Source organism: Oncorhynchus tshawytscha, linkage group LG08, assembly GCF_018296145.1.
Source record: "Oncorhynchus tshawytscha isolate Ot180627B linkage group LG08, Otsh_v2.0, whole genome shotgun sequence".
In the NCBI taxonomy this organism is placed as follows: Eukaryota; Metazoa; Chordata; class Actinopteri; order Salmoniformes; family Salmonidae; genus Oncorhynchus; species Oncorhynchus tshawytscha.
This window is the reverse complement of record NC_056436.1, coordinates 30206186-30227832: the sequence shown is the minus strand read 5'-3', so window position 1 is coordinate 30227832 and position 21647 is coordinate 30206186. Positions and strand designations below refer to the sequence as shown.

At 42.3% G+C, this 21647-nt stretch overlaps 1 protein-coding gene across 1 annotated transcript in view; it reads left to right on the top strand.

Annotated features, from left to right (window-relative positions):
- The first annotated feature begins 2232 nt into the window (after positions 1-2232).
- Positions 2233-21647, top strand: part of LOC112256666 (piggyBac transposable element-derived protein 4) — a 43953-nt gene continuing 24538 nt past the window's right edge. Inside the window, exon 1 of the mRNA XM_024430069.2 lies at positions 2233-2874. Within this exon, the coding sequence (XP_024285837.2) occupies positions 2709-2874 (166 nt within the window). The 5' untranslated portion in view covers positions 2233-2708. The remainder of the gene's footprint in view (positions 2875-21647) is intronic.

Sequence of the window (21647 nt, the reverse complement as noted above, 5' to 3'; positions counted from 1 at the left end):
CTGGACATCAAAGTAGACGAGCTCAGGGCGAGGATCTCCCTCCAGAGAGAAATCAGGGACTGTAACATACTCTGTTTTACAGAAGCATGGCTCTCTCTGGAGATATTGTCCCTGTCGATTCAGCCAGCGGGGTTCTACGTCAATCGCGTGGACAGGAAGAAAGAACTATCCGGGAAAAAGAAAGGCAGAGGGGTTTGTTTCATGATTAACAACTCATGGTGTGATCGTGGTAACGTACAGGAACTCAAGTCTTTTTGTTTTTTCCCAATCTGGAATACTTTACCATCAAATGCCGACCTCATTACCCCCCAAGATAATTTTCTTCGGTCATCATCACTGCCATGTAATCCATGCATCAAGATTGTTTTGATCACGCAGACTGGGAAATGTTACGGGTTGCCTCTGAGAATAGTATTGAAGTATACAATGACTCTGTGACTGGGTTAATCAGGAAGTGCATAGAGGATGTTGTTCCCACTGTGATGACTAGCACTTATCCAAACCAAAACCCATGGACAGATGGCAGCATTCGAGCAAAACTGAAAATATAAACCACCACATTTAATCATGGCAAGGTGACTGGGAACATGGACGTGTATAAACAGACCAGCTACGTCCTCCGTAAGGCAATCAGAGGCTAAACGAGGAGGTGAGAACCGGAGTGGTGGAGTGGTGCTGGGAAAATATCCTCTCCCTCAACATCAACAAAACGAAGGAGCTAATCGTGGACGGCAGGGGACAACAGAGCGAGCACGCCCAATGCATCACTGGGGGCACATTTGCCTGCCCTCCAGGACATCTACAGCACCCATTGTCACAGGAAGATCATAAAGAACCTCAGCCACACGAGCCATGGCCTGTTCACGCTGTTAGAAGGTGGAGGCAATCAAAGCTGGGACCAAGAATGAGAAACCGCGATCTCCAGGCCATCAGACTGTCAAACAGTCACCACTAGCCTTAGTCCTAGCCGGCTACCACCCAGTACTCTACCTTAGAGACTGCTGCCCTATGTACATAGTCATTGGACACTGGTCACTTTAATAATTTTTTACATACTATTTCACCCACTTTATATGTATATACTGTATTCTTGTCATAGATCATCCTATAACTACTGCTGTACACACCTTTTCTATTCATATACTTTCCATACTGTCATTACACACCATTATATGTATATATACATTACACACCTATACATTATCTGTATATATTCTTATATTCTGGGCTTTGACATTGCACATTCTGATATTTTTTTATTTCTTTATATCTTTTTTCTGGATTATGGGTGTATTTTTTTATTGCTAGGTATTACTGGTAAAGTGAAAGGGGGTTACCTAGTCAGTTGTACAACGGAATGCCTTCAACTGAAATGTGTCTTCGACATCTTCTGAATCAGAGAGGTAAGGAGGTCTGCCTTAATCGACATCCACGTCTTCGGCGCCCTGGGAACAGTGGGTTAGCTGCCTTGCTCAGGGGCAGAACGACAGATTTTTTTACCTTGTCAGCTTGGGGATTAGATCCAGAAACCTTTCGGTTACTGGCCCAACACTCTATTGCTATCTGAGCAGCTAACCGATCTCTGCAGCTGTACATAGTATATCGGTAAATAGCCCACCCAATTTTACCTACCTCATCCCCATACTGTTTATATTTACTTTTCTGCTCTTTTGCACACCAATATCTCTACCTGTACATGACCATCTGATCATTTATCACTCCAGTGTTAATCCGCAGAATTGTAATTATTCGCCTACCTCCTCATGCCTTTTGCACACAATGTATATAGACTCTTTTTTTTTCTACTGTGTTATTGACTTGTTATTTGTTTACTCCATGTGTAACTCTGTGTTGTCTGTTCACACTGCTATGCTTTATCTTGGCCAGGTCGCAGAACTTGTTCTCAACTAGCCTACCTGGTTAAATAAAGGTGAAATAAAATAAAATAAACATACATTCTGACCAAATGCTGTTCATTCATGATATTGTTTGACTCTTGTATAGAGTAATGACATACAGTCGACTTCTGATGAAGAATGAATTCTCCCAGATCATCCTATACTTATGATAACCACTGGTCGTCTACATGAAGTAATCGTTTCCCTTTACTACTGGTCTGTAGGCTGCCTTGAAGCGTAGTAAAACCTCCCATCCGGATGGCGGGGCTGTTGTACATTTCGGGGCTCGCTACCCACTAAAAACAAAGAACGTTCTCAAATTCCTTGGCTAGAACACGGAAGTAGGATTGGAGACGACTTTGTTAAGACAAACCAGTACAAAGAAAACCAGTTTTAGCCTGTCTTCATTAAGAGAAATCCCCGATCACATTTGTAGGCGACGATGGCTAGCTAAGGTCATGAGTAGAATTGCGTCATCGGGTCGTCTCGTGCCGAACTACGCATGCGCCAGCTGTTAAATCAAAGGAACTCCTTCGATATTAAGTTGTTTTTGACCTTAATGAAAATGTGTCACTTTCACGAGGTTGAAGTAATTACATGTTCAACTTCTTAAAACATTGACTCGAATCTAGGTTGTACCTCTAGATTTCGAGAATTTTATTCAACCAAGGAATCATTTTTACCCTTCTGTCATTGACTTGACAAACCACGGCTTGGTCCGTTTCGCAAGTCTCGCGACCTTTGGGTGGAGTAAACAAAGACACACTACTGACTGAACTGAACAGGCTACCGAACCCAGAATCGACCGAAATGTCTCAACTACAGTTGTTGCGTGTATTTTTAAATGAGCGTTTAATGGCGGCTGCTGTGGAGATTTTCGGGGCAGTTGAGAAAACGGTAGTGGAGTACGAGGAGGAGAATGATCGGCTACGGAGACTTCTGCGGGTCACACCGGAGATAACACTATGCAGAAAAGGTTCGTATGTAATTTAGCTATGTAGATTCACTGATAGCTAGCTATAGTTCTACCGAATTAACTATTTAAGCTAACAGGAATCAAACATTTTAATATATTTTTAACCCCTAGGCAACCCTGGTCCTGGAGCGCCACATTCACTTCATGTTTTTGATCTAACCGACCTGGAAGACCAGGTGTTTTGAATTTAGGCAATCATTGAACTGATCAATTAGTTCAGTTGGTCAGGTGTGGTGGCTAGTTGAAACAAAATCCTGCGGCACTCCAGGAAACAAGTTGCCTACCCTAAACAGTTACCAACATATTTTTGACCTCAAGGAGAAACTTATTGGAAAAAGCAACAATCATAGTTTGAGTTTATTTATTCTTGCTCACAGATAAAACTGAAGAAATGCAGAATTTATATTACTAATAATTGTAAAACACTCATTTAAAATACATAACACATAATACTGAACGCTTGAAACATTAACAGGACATTTTTCATGATGGAAAGTATTAATGTGATTTTTTAAAACATAATTTTGGGGCCTGCGTTTTGCAGGCGGTTCGTACGGGCAGAAATACAGGACAGTTCGTGGCTGTTTCTCAGGAGCCTGGTGGTGCAGTTACCTTTGAGGGAGCAGGTCATTCAGCAGGCCACCACCCTTTGCCTTCTTCTGGTGGTGTGGCTGTGGAGCCAGGAAAGTAACATTGGACACAGGAGCTTTGCGTGATTCTTTTGATCAAAGGCTTTGGGCAAGTTTATCAGCAAGTTACACCCTCACCATTGTTGGTTTTCTGGAGTCTGTAGCTGTCAGCCAGGAGTGTGGCTTTCACAAGGGTGGTAGTAGTGCAAGACTTGGTAGGTAGGCATACTGATTCGTGCACGCTGATAAAACTGTTGGCATTAGTTATTTTTAAATGATGAAGCTCCTGGATTTTTCCAGGGCATGAAGTTAGACAGATGGGCCTCCAGTCACTCGTTGTACATGGGTTTGACACTTTAGATATTGGACATACATTGGCAATCTTCCAGGCAGCAGGAATAGTCCCCCTGCCAATAGGTGTTAACTATGTGTGTGATGACAGGGGCTAGATCTCCTGCTCTTTTAGTAGCCAGGCTGGAATGCCATCAGGACCACACGCTTTATGTGGGCTGAGTCTGGTCAGAGCTTGCTTTATCTGGGCAATGCTGCACAGCTCAACCTGCCTGTAGGCATGGGCAGGGGGAAAATGCCAAGCGGTGTGGTGCTTGTCCATGCCTCAGCAAAAAACATCAGCCATGTTGTCGTCTTCAATTCCCCCAACCTGTATTCTCCCTCCTGGTGTTGTTTTTCATCCCAGTCCTTTGTTAATGAAGTGCCATCATTCCTTAGGGTTTTACTTCTATAGATCGTGGATTTCAAATTTGTAGTAGTTTGTCTTTGCTTCCTTGATAAGCATTTGTTCTGTGTTTCTGTATTTTCTCAATTTCATTGTTTTTCCCCATCTGTTGAAAATATGTATTTTCCTGATGGCAGCCTTTATTCGTTCAGTCATCCAGGGCTTGTCCAGTGTTTCTTATTGGCATGCATACATCATGTGCAGTTTGAATGCAGGAGTGTAACGTCTCCACCTTTGCATCGATGCTCTCCACCTCATATATGGCAGACCACGCAGTACTGGCCATACATCGTGCCAAGGCCTCCTGTCTGTTCTGGGTTACCAGACATTCTTTTTTCCCGCTGCTCCTGCTTCTCCCTCCTGATGTTGTGTTTGAGGAGAACAGCAGACATTTGTGATCACTGGATCCCAGAGGAGCAAGTACAGTGGGGGTGTTGCAGTGATTCTTCATATTTGTAAGGATCATATCTAGGATGGTGTCCCCTCTGGTCTTGTCTTTGACCACTTGTTTCATGTCTGGATGGGAGTTTGTCAGCATCTTGATGGGCAGGTGATTAAAGTCCCCACACAGGATGAGACCCATTTGGGGAGAGGACATCCTGATCACATTGACAGTGTTTATGAGATAACACTTCAGCAGAACACTGTGGATTTTTTCATTTGCCCATGGTGGATGGTAGAGTACTCCCACTTCCAGAGTTGAAACTGAGCTGCAGAGTTGTTTAGGACAGAGCTGAAGCCACATACACTCAAATACCTATTTCTCTAGGTCAGTTATTCTCTTTTCCTGCATACTGTGATTCACATACATGGCCACGCCCCATCCTCTCATCCCCTCTCTGGACCTGTCATTTCTGAGCAGCTGATAGTCTTGTATGAAAAGAGATTAATCTAGGATATTTTCGTGGGCCCAAGTTTCAGTGACACATCCAATGTCTGCATTTACTGATTGAAGAAGCAGTTCAAATTCATCCACTTTGTTTATCAATGATCTTGAATTCGGAACATTTGGCGTCTCTGGGGCTTTTTTGGACATATTTGCGACTTTGCATAATACATTTAGAACTCTGCATTCAAGTGAGTGATTGTATTGATGTATTTTAGATTTGTTACCTTCTATTGTCAGTATTTTCCTCAATCTGCCCTTACCAGCTGTATTCCCTCTCACCCGGCTTCTTGTGCACATTATCCCGAGCACTGAAGTTTATCTTGGATATGCGGTGCCAATGGAGATGCATGTTTTTTGTAATATCGTAAAAAATGTGATGAGTATTCCACAACGATCCAATCCATCGTTGTCAAAGCCATGCTTACTCCCATTAAAAGAGCAAGGAAAAGTATGCAGCGCAACAAAAAAAGCATTTCAAACATTGTAACACGCTGCCTGGAAGCGCCAACCTGCTTTGTGCGCCTGCTACATTAGCAAAATATAAACTTATTTCTTACATGTACTAATTACTATTATCTGAAAGAAAAGTTGATGATGAGACTAGTTTTAGCATATTCTGTAAAACAAAAAGGTCAATGTTTTCTTTATGGCCAACTAATCAACCTATTCTGCCCCAGCCATTACCATAAGCCCGTCCTCCTCAATTAGGGTGCCACCAACCTCCTGTTTTCTGAATGTAAATCCGAGACTGTGGATTTAGTATACCTTTCGATTGGTGTGTATTCAGTTGTGGATCTTCAGCATCCATTTCGTATGATACTGTATGTTACGATTTACAAGGGAAGGGTTAGCTAACATGCTAAGTAGTTGCTAAAATGCTAAGGCAGCTGCAATCCACATTAGTACTAAAAAGCTAATTTACCATTATTTGATTATAGTATCATCTAATTTTCACAATGTTGAAATAGATATTTGTGGTAAGCAATTGCCATTTAAAGTTATACTTCATTTTATTGACAAAAAGTGATTCATCTATTGATCCAGAGACATTGAGTTTTCTTTATTTAGCAACGCTGTAAGTGAAACAATGGAAGTGGTAGCTGCTATGGTAGCTCTTATACTCTAGGCTGCATTTAGCGCAAACCCTTCTCTGTACAATGCTTTCAGAAAATATTCACATCACCTTACTTTTTCCACATTGTTGTGTTACAGCCTGAATTTAAAATTGATTAAATTGAGATTTTATACCCCATAATATCAAAGTGAAATTATGGCATTGGAAAACCTCCCTGGTCTTTGTGGTTGAATCTGTGTTTGAAATTCACGGCTCGACTGATGAACCTTACAATTATCTGTACGTGTGAGATACAGAGATGAGGTAGTCATTTAAAATCATGTTTAACACGATTATTGCACACTATGAGTCCATGCAACTTATTATGTGACTTGTTAAGCACATTTTTACTCCTGAACTTATTTAGGCTTGTCATAACAAAGGGGTGAATACTTATTGACTCAAGACATTTCAGCTATTCACTTTTAATTAATTTGTTTTAAAAAATTACTAAAAACATAATTCCACATTGACAATATGGAGTATTGTGTGTAGGCCAGTGACAATCGCAATTTCATACATTTTTAATTCCGGCTGTAACACAACAAAATGTGGATAAAGTCAAGGGGTGTGAATACTTTCTGAAGAAACTGTGTGTATATATAAGTTTGGACACCTACTCATTCCAGGGTTTTTATTTTATTTGAACTATTTTTCTACATTGTAGGATAATAGTGAAGAGCCACCGTGCTTTTACACCTGCATTGCTTGCTATTTGGGGTTTTAAGCTGGGTTTCTGTACAGCACTTTGATATATCAGCGGATGTAAGAAGGGCTATATAAATAAATACATTTGATGACATCAAAACTGTGAAATAACACACATGGAATCAGGTAGTAACCAAAAAAGTGTTAAACAAATCCAAATGTATTTGAGATTCTTCAAAGTAGCCACCCTTTGCCTTGATGACAGCTGTGCACACTCTTGGCATTTTCTCAACCAGTTTCATGAGGAATGCTTTTCCAACAGTCTTTAAGGAGTTCCCACATATGCTGAACACTTGTTGGCAGCTTTTCTTTCACTCTGCGGTCCAATTCATCCCAAACCATCTCAATTGGGTTGAGGTCAGGTGATTGTGGAGGCCAGGTCATCTGATGCACCACTCCATCACTCTCCTTCTTGGTCAAATAGTCATTCCACAGCCTGGAGGTGTGTGGGGTATTTGTCCTTTTGAAAAACAAATGATAGTCCCACTAAGTGCAAACCAGATGGAATGGCGTATCGCTGTGGTAGCCATGCTGGTTAAGTGTGCCTTGAATTCTAAATAAATCAGACAGTGTCACCAGCAAAGCACCATCACACCTCCTCCATGCTTCATGGTGGGAACCACACATGTGGAGATCATCCATTCACCTACTCTGCATCTCACAAAGATATGGCGGTTGGAACCAAAAAATCTCAAATTTGGACTCAGATCAAAGGACTGTTGATTCTCTTTTCTTAATTCAGCTGTTCTTGCCATAATATAAACAGGGTCTTTTACCAAATAGGTCAATCTTCTGTATACCAGCCCTGCCTGGTCACAACACAACTGCTTGGCTCAAACGCATTAAGAAGGAAAGAAATCCCACTATTTAACTTTTAACAAGGCACACCTGTTAATTTAAATGCATTCCAGGTGACTACCTCATGAAGCTGGTTGAGAGAATGCCAAGCGAGTGCAAAGCTGTCATCAAGGCAAAGGGTGGCTACTTATAAAATAGAAAATATTTTGATTTAACTTTTGTTGTTGTTGGTTACTACATGATTCCATGTGTTTTTTCATAGTTTTGATGTCTTCACTATTATTCTACAATGTAGACAATTGTAAAAAAATAAAATAAACAAAGACCCTTGAGTAGTGTTGACTGGTACTGTAAATATACACACATACAGTGCTGTTCAAAAGTTTGGGGTCACTTAGAAATGTCCATGTTTTTGAAAGAAAAGCACTTTTTTTGGTCCATTTTAAAATAACATCAAATTGATCAGAAATACAGTGTAGACATTGTTAATGTTGTAAATGACTATTGTAGCTGGCAACAGCTGATTTTTAATGGAATATCTACATTGGCGTACAGAGGCCCATTATCAGCAACCATCAAGTTGATTGACAAAGTCATGATAAATTGGAAGAATTTAATAAACCACCTTTGGACTGTAAAATATTCCTCTGGGTCAAAATGACTGATTTATAATACCTAGTTTACATCACCAAATGGTGCCCAGGAAATAATTCAATCCAATTGTTACCACTCCTTCTCCAATTCAAACCAAAACATGGATGTCAATGTTTGCTCGCACATGCTTCGGTTTACTTCCTGACTGCAGCAACATGATACCTGTATTGCGAGGCTGATTAGCTAGGACAGACAGGTGTGTGTGCAAAGCGATAACAACATACAATCCATGTACGGGGATTGTAGCATCTAATTTATGGATTTAATTATTTCCTGTGCACCACTCTGTGATGCAGAAGACCCGTTCCTTATCAGAACCGTCCACCGATGACAGATATACCCTCCTAAAAGCATTGCCAAACAGGCACAGACACAGGTTGTTAAATAAGTCGCACGTTTGGCTCGTGTTATAGCCTACTGCTAGATACAATCTCGGTCTAGAAGCTGAGCCTAGCTATCTGCACTCGGGCACATCTAAAGGCTGTATAGATCATAGAAGTATATAATTCACCTTTATGATTCAAGTGTTCTATATTAATTTTGTGGTATATAGATAACCTCTGTTCCTCTTCTCCCTCCCTCCAGACTCCCTGCAGCTCTCTCTCGCTGTCTCTGAAGAGGAGGTTCCCTCTGAGCAGCAGCACTGTGAGCAGGAGTGGAGCCACAGTCTGGGGCAGGAGGATCTAGAGCCCACACAGATTAAAGAGAAACATGAGGAACTCAGGACCAGTCAGGAGGAAGAGCAGCTTCAAGGGTTGGAGCCTGATATCATAGAGTTCAAATTCACTCCTTCCTGTGTGAAAAGTGAACGTGATCAGGAAGACCCACTTTGGTCCTTGACTCTGTCCCAAACAGTGGAGAACAGAGAGTGTGACTCTAAACTAGTGGATCCTAAACCTTTTGGCACTGTGACCCACCTAAAGGGTTATGAAATGCTCTGTGACCCTCCAGATAATCAAAACATTGTCTACAGCCACAGCTCAGCCTTAAGCAGCAACCCAGTAGGACTTGACAGAAGCCAACCATTGGATCCAAACCCACCAATGGAGGAACACTGTTCCAAACCCAGCACCACATCTATAAAAACTCATCGCTGCTGTGACTGTGGCAAAATGTTTCCTCTCACAGCTGACCTGCAGAGGCATGTGACTCTCGCCAAGAAGAGACTCAGCGAATGTCACTTCTGCAAAAAACAGTACATTTCCACCTGTAAACTGAAGGCCCATGTCCGACTCTGTCACAGTGGGAAACCCTGCACCTGCCCCTTTTGTGGCAAGACCTTCAAACAAAAAGGAAATCTGTCCATGCACATGAGGATTCACACAGGAGAGAAACCATTTAGCTGTGGTTACTGTGGGAAAAGCTTCAATCACAAGGGAGACCTAAGAAGACATATACTGACTCACACAGGAGAGAAACCATTTAGCTGTAATTTTTGCTGTAAGTGCTTCAATCAGAAGGGGGACCTAAGGAGGCATACACTGACTCACACAGGAGAGAAACCATTTAGCTGTGGTGAATGCGGTAAAGGCTTCATACGCAAGGAGCACTTAACTGCACATATACGGATTCACACAGTAGAGTAATCATCACACAGCAAAGTAATCATTTATCTGCGGTGACTGTGAAAAGCGTAAATCATAAGGGGAAGCTGAATATGTATATACAGACTCACACAGGGGAGATATAATTTAGCTGTGATGACTGCGGGGAAAGCTTCACTCAGAAGACTAATCTAACTGACCATATATGGACTCAGACAGGAGAGAAATTGTTTATCTGTGGGAAAAGCTTCAATAAGAAGGGGAACCTAATTGAGAATAAACTAATTCACACAGGAGAGAAATCATATGGATTCTCAGTCTGTGGTAAAAGATTCAAGACTAATCTTCCGAAACATAAAACAACATCTACAAAGAAAGAAAACAGGATGAAAACACAAAGAATAAAGAAAATCAGGACAAATATATCTTCTGTCAGCAGATGGGTATAAAAAGGCAGGTTGTGGATAACTCTTAGAAAAGAAACAATCATTCATGCACTGGGTTTCAGAGAAATAGATACATGATGGATTTACTTTGAAAAATGCTCTTTGTAAATAAAGTTTGATTTAAATAATGAGGATATTAACAAACAGTAGTGCATGTATCATGGTAATCTCGCAGATCTGCTGTTCAAAGTCGGTTGATGTTTTCACGTCATTAGAAATAAGAATATCTGGTTTGTTTTAGAATGTCTCTCAGGGTGATGAGAAAATGGTCTGACCAATGTTATTGATTTACAAAAATGTATACTTTTCTGAAAATATCTCCTTCAATCCAAGAGAGTTTCTCATGCAGTTTTGACATAATACAGCTCAATCATGATATTGTTTGAAATGTAATGATACACAGTCGACTACTCGCGAGTGCAGTTTGTATAAGTGCAAACTCTGTTTTAAGTGTACTACAGAGTTTTTTCTGTCCCAAATCAACAACATCAACAACTCACCAGCCGGTTTATTAAGTACGCCCATCTAGTACCGGTTCGGACCCCCCTTTGCCTCCAGAACAGCCTGAGCTCTTTAGGACTTCATTCTACAAGGTGTCTGAAATATTCCACAGGGATGTTGGTCTGTGCTGATGCGATAGCATCACCCAGTTGCTGCAGATTGGACAGTGGTACATTCATGCTGCGAACAGCCCGTTCCATCTCATCCCAAAGATGCTCTATTGTGTTGAGGTCTGGGGGCAATGTTTTTCCACTCAATTGTCTAGTGTTGGTGATCGTGTGCCCACTGGAGCCGCTTCTTGTTTTTATCTGATAGGAGTGGAACTCGGTGTGGTCGTCTGCTGCAATAGCCCATCCGTGACAAGGATCGACGAGTTGTGTGTTCCGAGATGCTGTTCTGCACACCATTGTTGTATTACTTGTCTGTTTACGGCTCACCTGTTAAATTGCACGATTCTTGCTATTCTTCTTCGACCTCTCATCAACAAGCTGTTTTCGCCCAAAGGACTGCCACTGACTGGATGTTTTTTGTTTGTCACACCATTGACGGTATACCCTAGTAGAGGTCGACCGATTATGATTTTTCAACGCCAATACCGATAACAATTTATTGGAGGACCAAAAAAAGCCGATACCGATTAATTGGACGATTTTATTTATTTATTTAAAAAAATATATATATATTTATTTGTAATAATGACAATTACAACAATACTGAATGAACACTTATTTTAACTTAATATAATACATCAATAAAATCAATTTAGCCTCAAATAATGAAACGTTCAATTTGGTTTAAATAATGCAAAAACACAGTGTTGGAGAAGAAAGTAAAAGTACAATATGTGCCATGTGAGAAAGCTAACGTTTAAGTTCCTTGCTCAGAACATGAGAACATATGAAAGCTGATGGTTCCTTTTAACATGAGTCTTCAATATTCTCAGGTAAGAAGTTTTAGGTTGTAGTTATTATAGGACTATTTCTCTCATATACCTTTTGACTATTGGATGTTCTAATAGGCACTTTAGTATTGCCAGTGTAACAGTATAGCTTCCGTCCCTCTCCTCGCTCCTACCTGGGCTCGAACCAGGAACACATCGACAACAGCCACCCTTGAAGCAGCGTTACCCATGCAGAGCAAGGGGAACAACCACTCCCAAGTCTCAGAGCGAGTGACGTTTGAAACGCTAACTAGCTAGCCATTTCACATCGGTTACACCAGCCTAATCTTGGGAGTTGATAGGCTTGAAGTCATAAACAGCTCAATGCTTGAAGAATTGCGAAGAGCCTGCTAACCTGGATTTCTTTTAGCTAAATATGCAGGTTTAAAAATAAATACTTCTGTGTATTAATTTTAAGAAAGGCATTGATGTGTTTGGTTACAGTCGTGCAACGATTGTGCTTTTTTCGCAAATGCGCTTTGTTAAATCATCCCCCATTTGGCGAAGTTGGCTGTCTTTGTTAGGAAGAAATAGTCTTCACACAGTTTGCAACGAGCCAGGCGGCCCAAACTGCTGCATATACCCTGACTCTGTTGCAAGAGAAGTGACACAATTTCCCTAGTTAAAAGAAATCCATGTTAGCAGGCAATATTAACTAAATATGCAGGTTTAAAAATATATACTTGTGTATTGATTTTAAGAAAGGCATTGATGTTTATGGTCAGGTACACGTTGGAGCAACGACAGTCCTTTTTTGCAAATGCGCACAGCATCGATTATATGCAAAGCAGTACACGCTAGATAAACTATTAATATCATCAACCATGTGTAGTTAACTAGTGATTATGATTGATGGATTTTTTTAGAAGATAAGTTTAATGCTAGTTAGCAACTTACCGTGGCTTCTTACTGCATTCGTGTAACAGGCAGACTCCTCGTGGAGTGCAATGTAAGGCAGGTGGTAAGAGTGTTGGACTAGTTAACCGTAAGGTTGCAAGATCGAATCCCCGAGCTGACAAGGTAAAAATCGGTCGTTCTGCCCCTGAACAAGGCAGTTAACCCACCGTTCCTCGGCCGTCATTGAGAATAAGAATGTGTTCTTAACTGACTTGCGTTGTTAATTAAATAAGGGTGTAAAAAAATGACCCATTTCCGATTGTTATGAAAACTTGAAATCGGCCCTAATTAATCGGCCATCCCGATTAATCGGCCATCCCCTATACCCTAGACACTGGTGTGCGTGAAAAGCCCAGGAGGCTCTGAGATACTGGCTCCGGCACACCTGGCACTCGTTTTGCCCATTCTAATGTTCAATAGAACAGGAACTGAATGCCTTGATGCCTGTCTGCCTGCTTTATATAACAAAGCACGGCCACCTGACTCATCTGTAGGAGCGATCAATTCTTGTGAACAGGGTGGTGTACCTAATAAACTGCCTTGTGAGTGTATATAATATCCTGAGTGTCATGCTGCAACAAGCATTTTGCATGACAACTTTATAGCTGTTTTGCATGAGTTTGCTGTGTACTTTGCATGATTACTTTTTACGTTTAATAAGGTTGGATTGAATTTGACTCCCATTGAAGGAGATTGATATCCCCCATGTGTGCTTTCAAATGTTTTATTAGCACTTCACTTTTGCGCAATATTTTTGCATGCTGCTTATTTTTGTTTGTGTTCTCGCACACAGCTCTATGAACTCTGACCTCAACACCAACACCTAGGCCAAGTTCCTCTGCCTAGGCGTTGCTGGCGCATGCCAGCTCTTACGTAAAATACCTTTCCAGGAGTTGTATCAGCTAACCACATCACATGCTATAGCAGTCTGGTGGCCAACAGCACAGTTGATGAAATGGCACGCTACTATTGGTTGATGCATGCAACATCTGAGCAGGGGAATGTGACCCTAGGCTTCATATTGAACAACTAACTCCGATAGACTATACTTTTGAGTAAACCAGGACTGGGGGGCCCTCTCTGCATCAACAAATGTGGTTGAGGTGGGGGGTTGTCCACCCTAGTTGTGACCGGATATATGTGGATGTGGAAACGAATGAAGCAGAATGGGAAGTGTGATGATGATGATGATGAGAGGGCGTCATAATGGCGCTAAGTACAGACCTTCGTTTCCTGAGTACAAACCATTGTTCAATCCTTTGTCTTCTGAGTTCCCACCTTTGGGTACAAACCAACTGGACTTAGCCATAAATCTACTTACTCTCTTGAGAATCTCAAAATGTAGTCGGTTGGCAGTAGTGAGTGCTCTGAATTTGAGCCAGACCAGGATAAAGTACCTGTGGCGACAGGTGTGGTAGAGACTTTCAGCGTTTGCCCTGAGAATCCTACCAGAGATGATTTTGGACCAGTAGGAGTGAGATTATCTTGCGAAAAAGTGGATTCCTGCTTTTGGCCGACCCATACGTTGTTTCAAGCTGGGCAAAGGACAAACTGGGAACGTTTACATCTGTGAAAGTTTCAAGAAGTGGAATTGTTTCGATTTTTTTGAGTATCCTCAACCCAGTAGCAGTGGGCATCTCAGGGCTCAACCTGTGTCGTGTAGCTCTCTGGAGAAGGTCACCACTCAAAGGAGTGACCAGTGGGGTTGAGTGTAGAGGTGAATCAAATAAAAAATAATATTCCTGGTGTTTGTGATGCCTGCCATTTTGGTGAGAGTGTGGACCCGGTAGCAAGGGCAAGACTGAAAATACCCTGTCTGTCTTGTTGAGCTTTGACAGAGTTTCTACCTCAACCTTACCTTTTATGTTATATTTGCTCATCTGTGAGGGCCTATGATCCGAACTCGCTAGGGTGCTTTAGGTGCCAATGATTCAGACATGTTGCCACATTGTCTAGAAGGGAGATCCCACAATGTGATAAATGTGCAGGGGGTTATAGTCCGAGGGAGTGTAAAGTTGGGATCGAGAGCCAACTGTAGGGGTACCCAGGCAGCTTGGGATCTGAAGTGCCCTGAGAGAGAGAGAGAGAGAGAGAGAGAGAGAGAGAGAGAGAGAGAGAGAGAGAGAGAGAGCCAGAGTTCGAGAGAGGCAGAAAGTTTCTTATGCCAGAGTTCGAGTGAGGCAGAAAGTTTCTTATGCTGAGGTGTAACAGTATAACTTTAGTCCGTCCCCTCGCCGGGCTCGAACCTGGGACCCTCTGCACACAGACAACAGTCACCGACGAAGCATCGTTACCCATCGCTCCACAAAAGCCACAGCCCTTGCAGCGCAAGGGGAATCACTACTTCAAGGTCTCAAAGCAAGTGATGTCACCGATTGAAACGCTATTAGTGCACACCACCGCTAACCATTTCACATTGGTTACACTCACCCCCCTTTTGGCCTCCTCCTTTTCCGCAGCAACCAGTGATCTGGGTCAAAAGCATCAATGTAACAGTATAACTTTAGTCCGTCCCCTCGCCCCTACCCGGGCTCGAACCAGGGACCCTCTGCAAAGACAACAGTCACCCACGAAGCATCGCTCCACGAAAGCCACGGCCCTTGCAGGGCAAGGGGAACCACTACTTCAAGGTCTCAGAGCAAGTGACGTCACTGATTGAAACGCTATTAGCGCGCACCACCGCTAACTAGCTAGCCATTTCACATCGGTTACAGAGGTAGGGAAGAGTGTAGAGGATAGCCCAAGGGTGAGTGATTTGACTGGGATTCCCGCAGTGAATAGACCTGAAGAGAGAGATAAAGAGAGGGTAAGCGTTAGGATTTCTTGTTTTATTGCTATGGTTATTGTACTGCACTGATGGAGCATGAATCCCCCAAAAAATAGATGTGGTAGTGGCAGCGAAATGTTGTGGTGTAAGAGATTTTACTGCAGAAGATTTACAAGGGTTTTTAAGAGAAGGGATTCCATCCTCCCAGGCTGGTAGGGTAAAGTAGTAGGATAGGGATGGTGAGTTTTATGGGTATGGTGTATATGTGTAGGGTTAGATGGTGGTGCGATTGATTTATTTTCCCTTTTTTGTGACAATGTGCAATTCACACTCCAACTTGTGAAAGGCAGCAATACACAACATAGCATCTAGTCCGCCAGAAACTCGCATGAAGAAGCCGAAGAAGAAATTAAGCAACTTAACAGGAGAGGAAGAGGCAAAGCGAGAGAATCCACTCCCATCAAAATCTGTCTACCTGCCTTCCCGCCTTTTGGGACAACGACTTCCATTGTTAGGGCGGAGACAAGACCATCTCGTCATTATATATACTATCTCTGATATAACCAACAATGGTGGATAAATTAAGATGGTTCACTCAGGCTGTTTACCATTGGAAAACAATGTCAGTTCCGGTCTGCTTGAACCCCTTATACTCGTGGGAATTGGCCTACTGTATATGGATAGGGCTAAATGTTTCTTACAGAAGAAATATAGAAAGCCTATGGATAACCATGATACCAATTTAAAGGGAACAGTTTGAAGGTTATGGGGAAATTGTTAGACTAAAGGTGAGGACACAACAGTTAATCTGACACAACTAATTCCAAATATTACACTTGATTTTATCTGCATTTAACAGTTGCTGTACTTTCCGCAATGTGTTTAACTTTGGATACATTCAGTAATAAAATAATATTCTTGGAAAATTTGGGGTAGGTGTAACATAAGACGAAAAAATAGTGAGAGGTCTAAGTAGTGTTTCCAAGTGACCACACACCTTTCCAAAGTGTGCACTTTGTAATTTCCATGCACTTTAATGACTCAAAGAAGATTATTTGGCTATAAGGTGCTTTTTCGAGCTCTCTTACCTGTGCCGTTGAGGAATTAGAGCAAGCACACCTTTATTTGTTTTGTTTGCAACACAGCGCTGAATCAACACCTTTACACAATTACTGTTGCTGTGTATGCAATCCCCAAAAATGGTCCATTATAAATCACAATTTGGGTCAGGTGAAAGCTTGTTCTATTGGCAACATGACTAGTGGCAGGTAGGCTAGTGGTTAGAGCGTTGGACTATTAACCGAAAGGTTGCAAGATCAACTACCGGAGCTGACAAGATAAAAATATGTTGTTCTGCCCATGAACAAGGCAGTTAACCCACTGTTCCTAGGCTGTCATTGAGATTAAGAATTTGTTCTTAACTGACTTGCCTAGTTAAATAGGGGTAGGGTTACTTGTGGTCATCCAGAGAGACAGAAATGTAGACCAAACGGGAGACTGGTCCAACAGAAGGCCTGTCTTTCGGTGCACCTGACCGCCCCGTCACAAAGGTGCTTGAGGTCACCAGACCAGGTTGAGTAATACTGTGGGGGGGAGTGCAGGTCTGGAAGAGGGGAGCCAACAAGATGCGGTGGTGGATCTGGTGGCGGCTGCCCCCTCCACCCAGGAACAGGCAGTAGGAGTACCTCAACGGTGAGGGCTTGTAAGACCCCCAGGGGAAGAGCAGGAGTCATTGACCCAGAGAACACCAGGACTGGAGACCGCAGGGCCACAGCGGCAGAGCACTTCGAGGGTCTCAGGACTGGAGACTACAGGGCCACAGCGGCAGAGCACTACGAGGGTCTCAGGACTGGAGACCACAGCGGCAGAGCACTACGAGGGTCTCAGGACTGGAGACCACAGGGCCACAGCGGCAGAGCACTACGAGGGTCTCAGGACTGGAGACCACAGGTCCACAGCGGCAGAGCACTACGAGGGTCTCAGGACTGGAGACCACAGGGCCACAGCGGCAGAGAACTACGAGGGTCTCAGGACTGGAGACCACAGGGCCACAGCGGCAGAGCACTACAAGGGTCTCAGGACTGGAGACCACAGGGCCACAGCGGCAGAGCACTACGAGGGTCTCAGGAGTGGAGACCACAGGGCCACAGCGGCAGAGCACTACAAGGGTCTCAGGACTGGAGACCACAGGGCCACAGCGGCAGAGCACTACGAGGGTCTCAGGAGTGGAGGCTGCAGCAGCAGAGCTCGATGAGGACCCTGGGACTGGATACTTAGGCTGCTGGAGCCACAAAGCAGCAACATGCGGTGGCCACCGGACAGGTCGGACCCAGGCAGAGGGAACAGGTGAGGACCCACGGATCAGGTCTTATCTCAGCTCACTGGTCACCATAGCAACATCCACCCATAGCACGCGCTCCAGCAGGTATATTTCACTGGTCATCCCCAAAGCCAACACTTCCTTTGGCCGTCTTTCCTTCCAGTTCTCTGCTGCCAATGACTGGAACGAATTGCAAAAATCACTGAAATTGGAGACTTATATCTCCCTTTCTAACTTTAAGCATCAGCTGTCAGAGCAGCTTACCGATCACTGTACCTGTACACAGCCAATCTGTAAATAGCACACCCAACTACCTCATCTTCATATTGTTATTCATCTTTTTGCTCTTTTGCACCCCAGAAACTCTACTTGCACATCATCATCTGCACATCTATCACTCCAGTGTTAATGCTAAATTGTAATTGTTTTGCCTCTATGGCCTATTTATTGCCAAGTGGTATTGGGTGTTTTTTTTAAACATTACTTAAAAAATGTAACATTAACCTAATAGACACAGTGCTGTGAATGAGGTTTGTGCAGTAGCCCTAGTACGCTACATTATCACAGCATGTTGGCTATATGCCTGGCCTGACAATATTGTTTTTCTCAGACCATATTATATTTCAAAACTGGAGCTTTTTTAACCAAATAGATCAGTTGGTGTAGCAATTGTGAGGCACAGCTGAGCATACATTTAAATCATTCGCGTTTTTATTTTACTGTACTGACGGTACCTGCAGCTGATGGTCATGGAAGAACTATGACAACTGGGAACGGGGAAAAGGGAGGTAGAATCATGACGTCAGTGATCCTCAGATCGGAAAATGGGAGCTCCAGAAAGATGCCAGAGTTTTCTACTTGGAATTCAGAGTTGGATGACCGTTCAAAAATATTTTTGTCAGTCGGATCTAGTTTTTTTCCGAGTTCCCAATTGTCTTGAATACACTGAAGTCGGAGAGAGGGAGCTGGGGGAGGGAGAGAGCAGCAGAGGGTCCGCCTCTCACCTTCCTTTCCTCCAGTGAGACTGACGAGAGAGGGGATCACCGCATCTGCCTCATGCACAAATTCATGTTGTTCCTATGACCAAAGAAAGTGAAATATTCCTCGATATTAAAATACACACTGCTAATAATAAAAACGCAGGGCTATTGATACACTTGGGTACTAATTAATTTCAGCTGCAGCACATGTGGTATTATGGAGAAGCGCGTTTTCTGTTTTGTAATAGTGTTGAATAAAAACAGTGTTGACAGTGCTGAATAAAAAATTAAACATGAACTCACTCATAAAAATACCAGCTCCTTGCGGTATTATTTGACAGTCTCTCTGGTCATGGTTTTTAAAAGTTATGGAATCTATTGTAAGCTAATATCAAACTACACTGGAAGCTGCAGGCACGTGGATTTGAGCTATCCGATTGGCCAGTAAGTAAACACTCGATTTAGCCACATATATCCTGGTCTGCCAGGCAGTTAGTTAGGTTTTTCAGACAAATGAAAAGGTTCAAAATGGGAAAACTTTGTCTACGCAGGGCTTCTGAATCAAGTGTACCATCAACTGCGCGACACAATTTTTAAAAAAGTAGCGCAAGTCTTTATCGTTGGCTTTTCTACAAAAATGTTTGGTGATCGACTAGGAATGGTTTGACCGGTTGGTGACCACTCAGCTAAAGAATGTAGCAACTGTACTAGGAGAGCATGTAATGATAACAATGACAATAGTGCTAATGGAATAATAGCTACAATTGAATAGCATTGTATTAACATAGGCCAGTGGTACTCATTGCGGCTCGCCAGCCCTTCATTTGCGGCTCTCGGTAATTTTCCTAGTTTCCATCCACAATACATCAATCATACAATTTAAATTCAATGTGTTTAATGCAGGCCTGAATCACTTCATTGGCTATGTCTATTGCTCCCTGGAACGCAGATAGATGGCCGTATAGCGCAGCTGTTAAACAGAAAGTTTGCCGAAATAGAACGCAACTGCTCAGTTACATCGATCAACACATCAGTTTGCTACTAGCTAATTTTGCAGTCTGGTAGACATGGATCGATTTATTGTCAAAAAGAAACGTAAATCTATTGACATTTAAAATTAGGGGGAAGAGCTGAAGAACCACGTGTCCGCTATGAACGAGCAACCATCGGAGAACCAGGAAAATCAGGAAGATTGCGGCAGGGAAATGAGTCTAGCTAACGTGACTCCGGTGGCTAAGAGAAGAATAAGGTCGATTCAAGAATAATGCAGAAAGTTCCAAGAGAAATGGACAGACAAGTATATTTTTATACTGCATAATGGGACTAGCTCGCCTTGACTTATTTGCCAGAAGGCAGTCAATGCCTTCATGTGGAACGCGTAATTCAAAGGCTCAAACGGTTTAGAATAATCTCACAGACGGTGCCAATCAACCTCTCATCTAAAATGGACAAAATACTTTGAATCAGTGCTGTGTAACCTGCGTGGCGATATCATCCATGAAGATGCTGAATGAACTGACCAGTCAAATACCATTCACAAGGTCGATTTCCAAATATGAATTAAAGTTATCTGTCAAAAGTTACATGATGTTTCATTTCAATTTATTCTACAACAACTCAACTTAATTATTTGTTTTACATACTGATTCATATTAATAAAAAAACATAGCCATAAAAACAGTTTCCACAGTACTGTGACTGTTGATGCATTTAAGTCAGGCTTTTTAATCGAAAAACAATGTGTTAATAGTAACTGCAAACAGAAGAGACATCTGACTGCATACTTCTACAGAGCTGCATATATATATTTGTCACTCGGTGGCAATCTGCCTGCCTGACGATCCTCAACAATAAATGTCAGAATGTGTGTAAAGTAGAATGCCTTCAACCTCAGGACAGCCTCTGCACAGAACTGTGCATCATAGGGAACATAATTGAACGTTATGTTTTTATGTACTGAACGCAGCCCCAGTTTAGTTACAGTATCTCTGGTCCGTACCTTGTAGTAAAAACCCATACACATTGGGCCGCTGTGTTGTGTTTATGGGCTCCCCACCTGCTAATAAAATACAAGAAGACAATGCGGAAGTGAATTTGCGAGCGGGTTTGTTGTATTAGCGTCCCAGCAGCAGCATTAAGACTTCCGGTTTTCCGATTTTGCCTTCAAAATAAACGTCTGGGGTAAAATGCTATGTGTATGATACGAAATCAATATTATATAATCAAATGTTTTGCAGCTTTGCATAGTCATAGTGCATAATGTTAAAATTATATTACACGATTATAACTACATTAGGGAAAACTAAACTAAAGATAATTACTACTTTATATAAGATAAGTAATATAATAAGGTGGAGCCCATTAAGAAATGGCTATGTTTTGAATATGCCATTGTATGTTATGTAAATGACTGGTGCTATGTTTAAAAGTGTTTCTTGGTTCTTACAGATGCTATGACGGTTTAAATGTATTTCCACTTTACTTGAGATGTATTCCTGGATAATAGCCGCCAATGCAGTTAACTGCATATGGAATACATATTGGACTGTAGAGGAAAATGTTGCTACCTGTCTCAACTGAAGTCTCTAGTAACCAAATATGTTTAGTTTTGGAGGGGGACTGTGTCATATGGACTGTTGCTGGCTTTTTATTCCACTCCCTCCATAGCCCCCAACACAATACACTGTTTTGGACTGTCTACTACTTGTCTTAGCTAAACTAGGGTTGAAAAGACAAAATAGGGTGAGTTTGAACAAAAAGCTAAGTCACAGGAAGTGTTGCTGAACTTTTACTGTGGTCAAAAAGCTTAAAATTGGGTGCCTGGACACTATACGTTTCAAATATAGCACT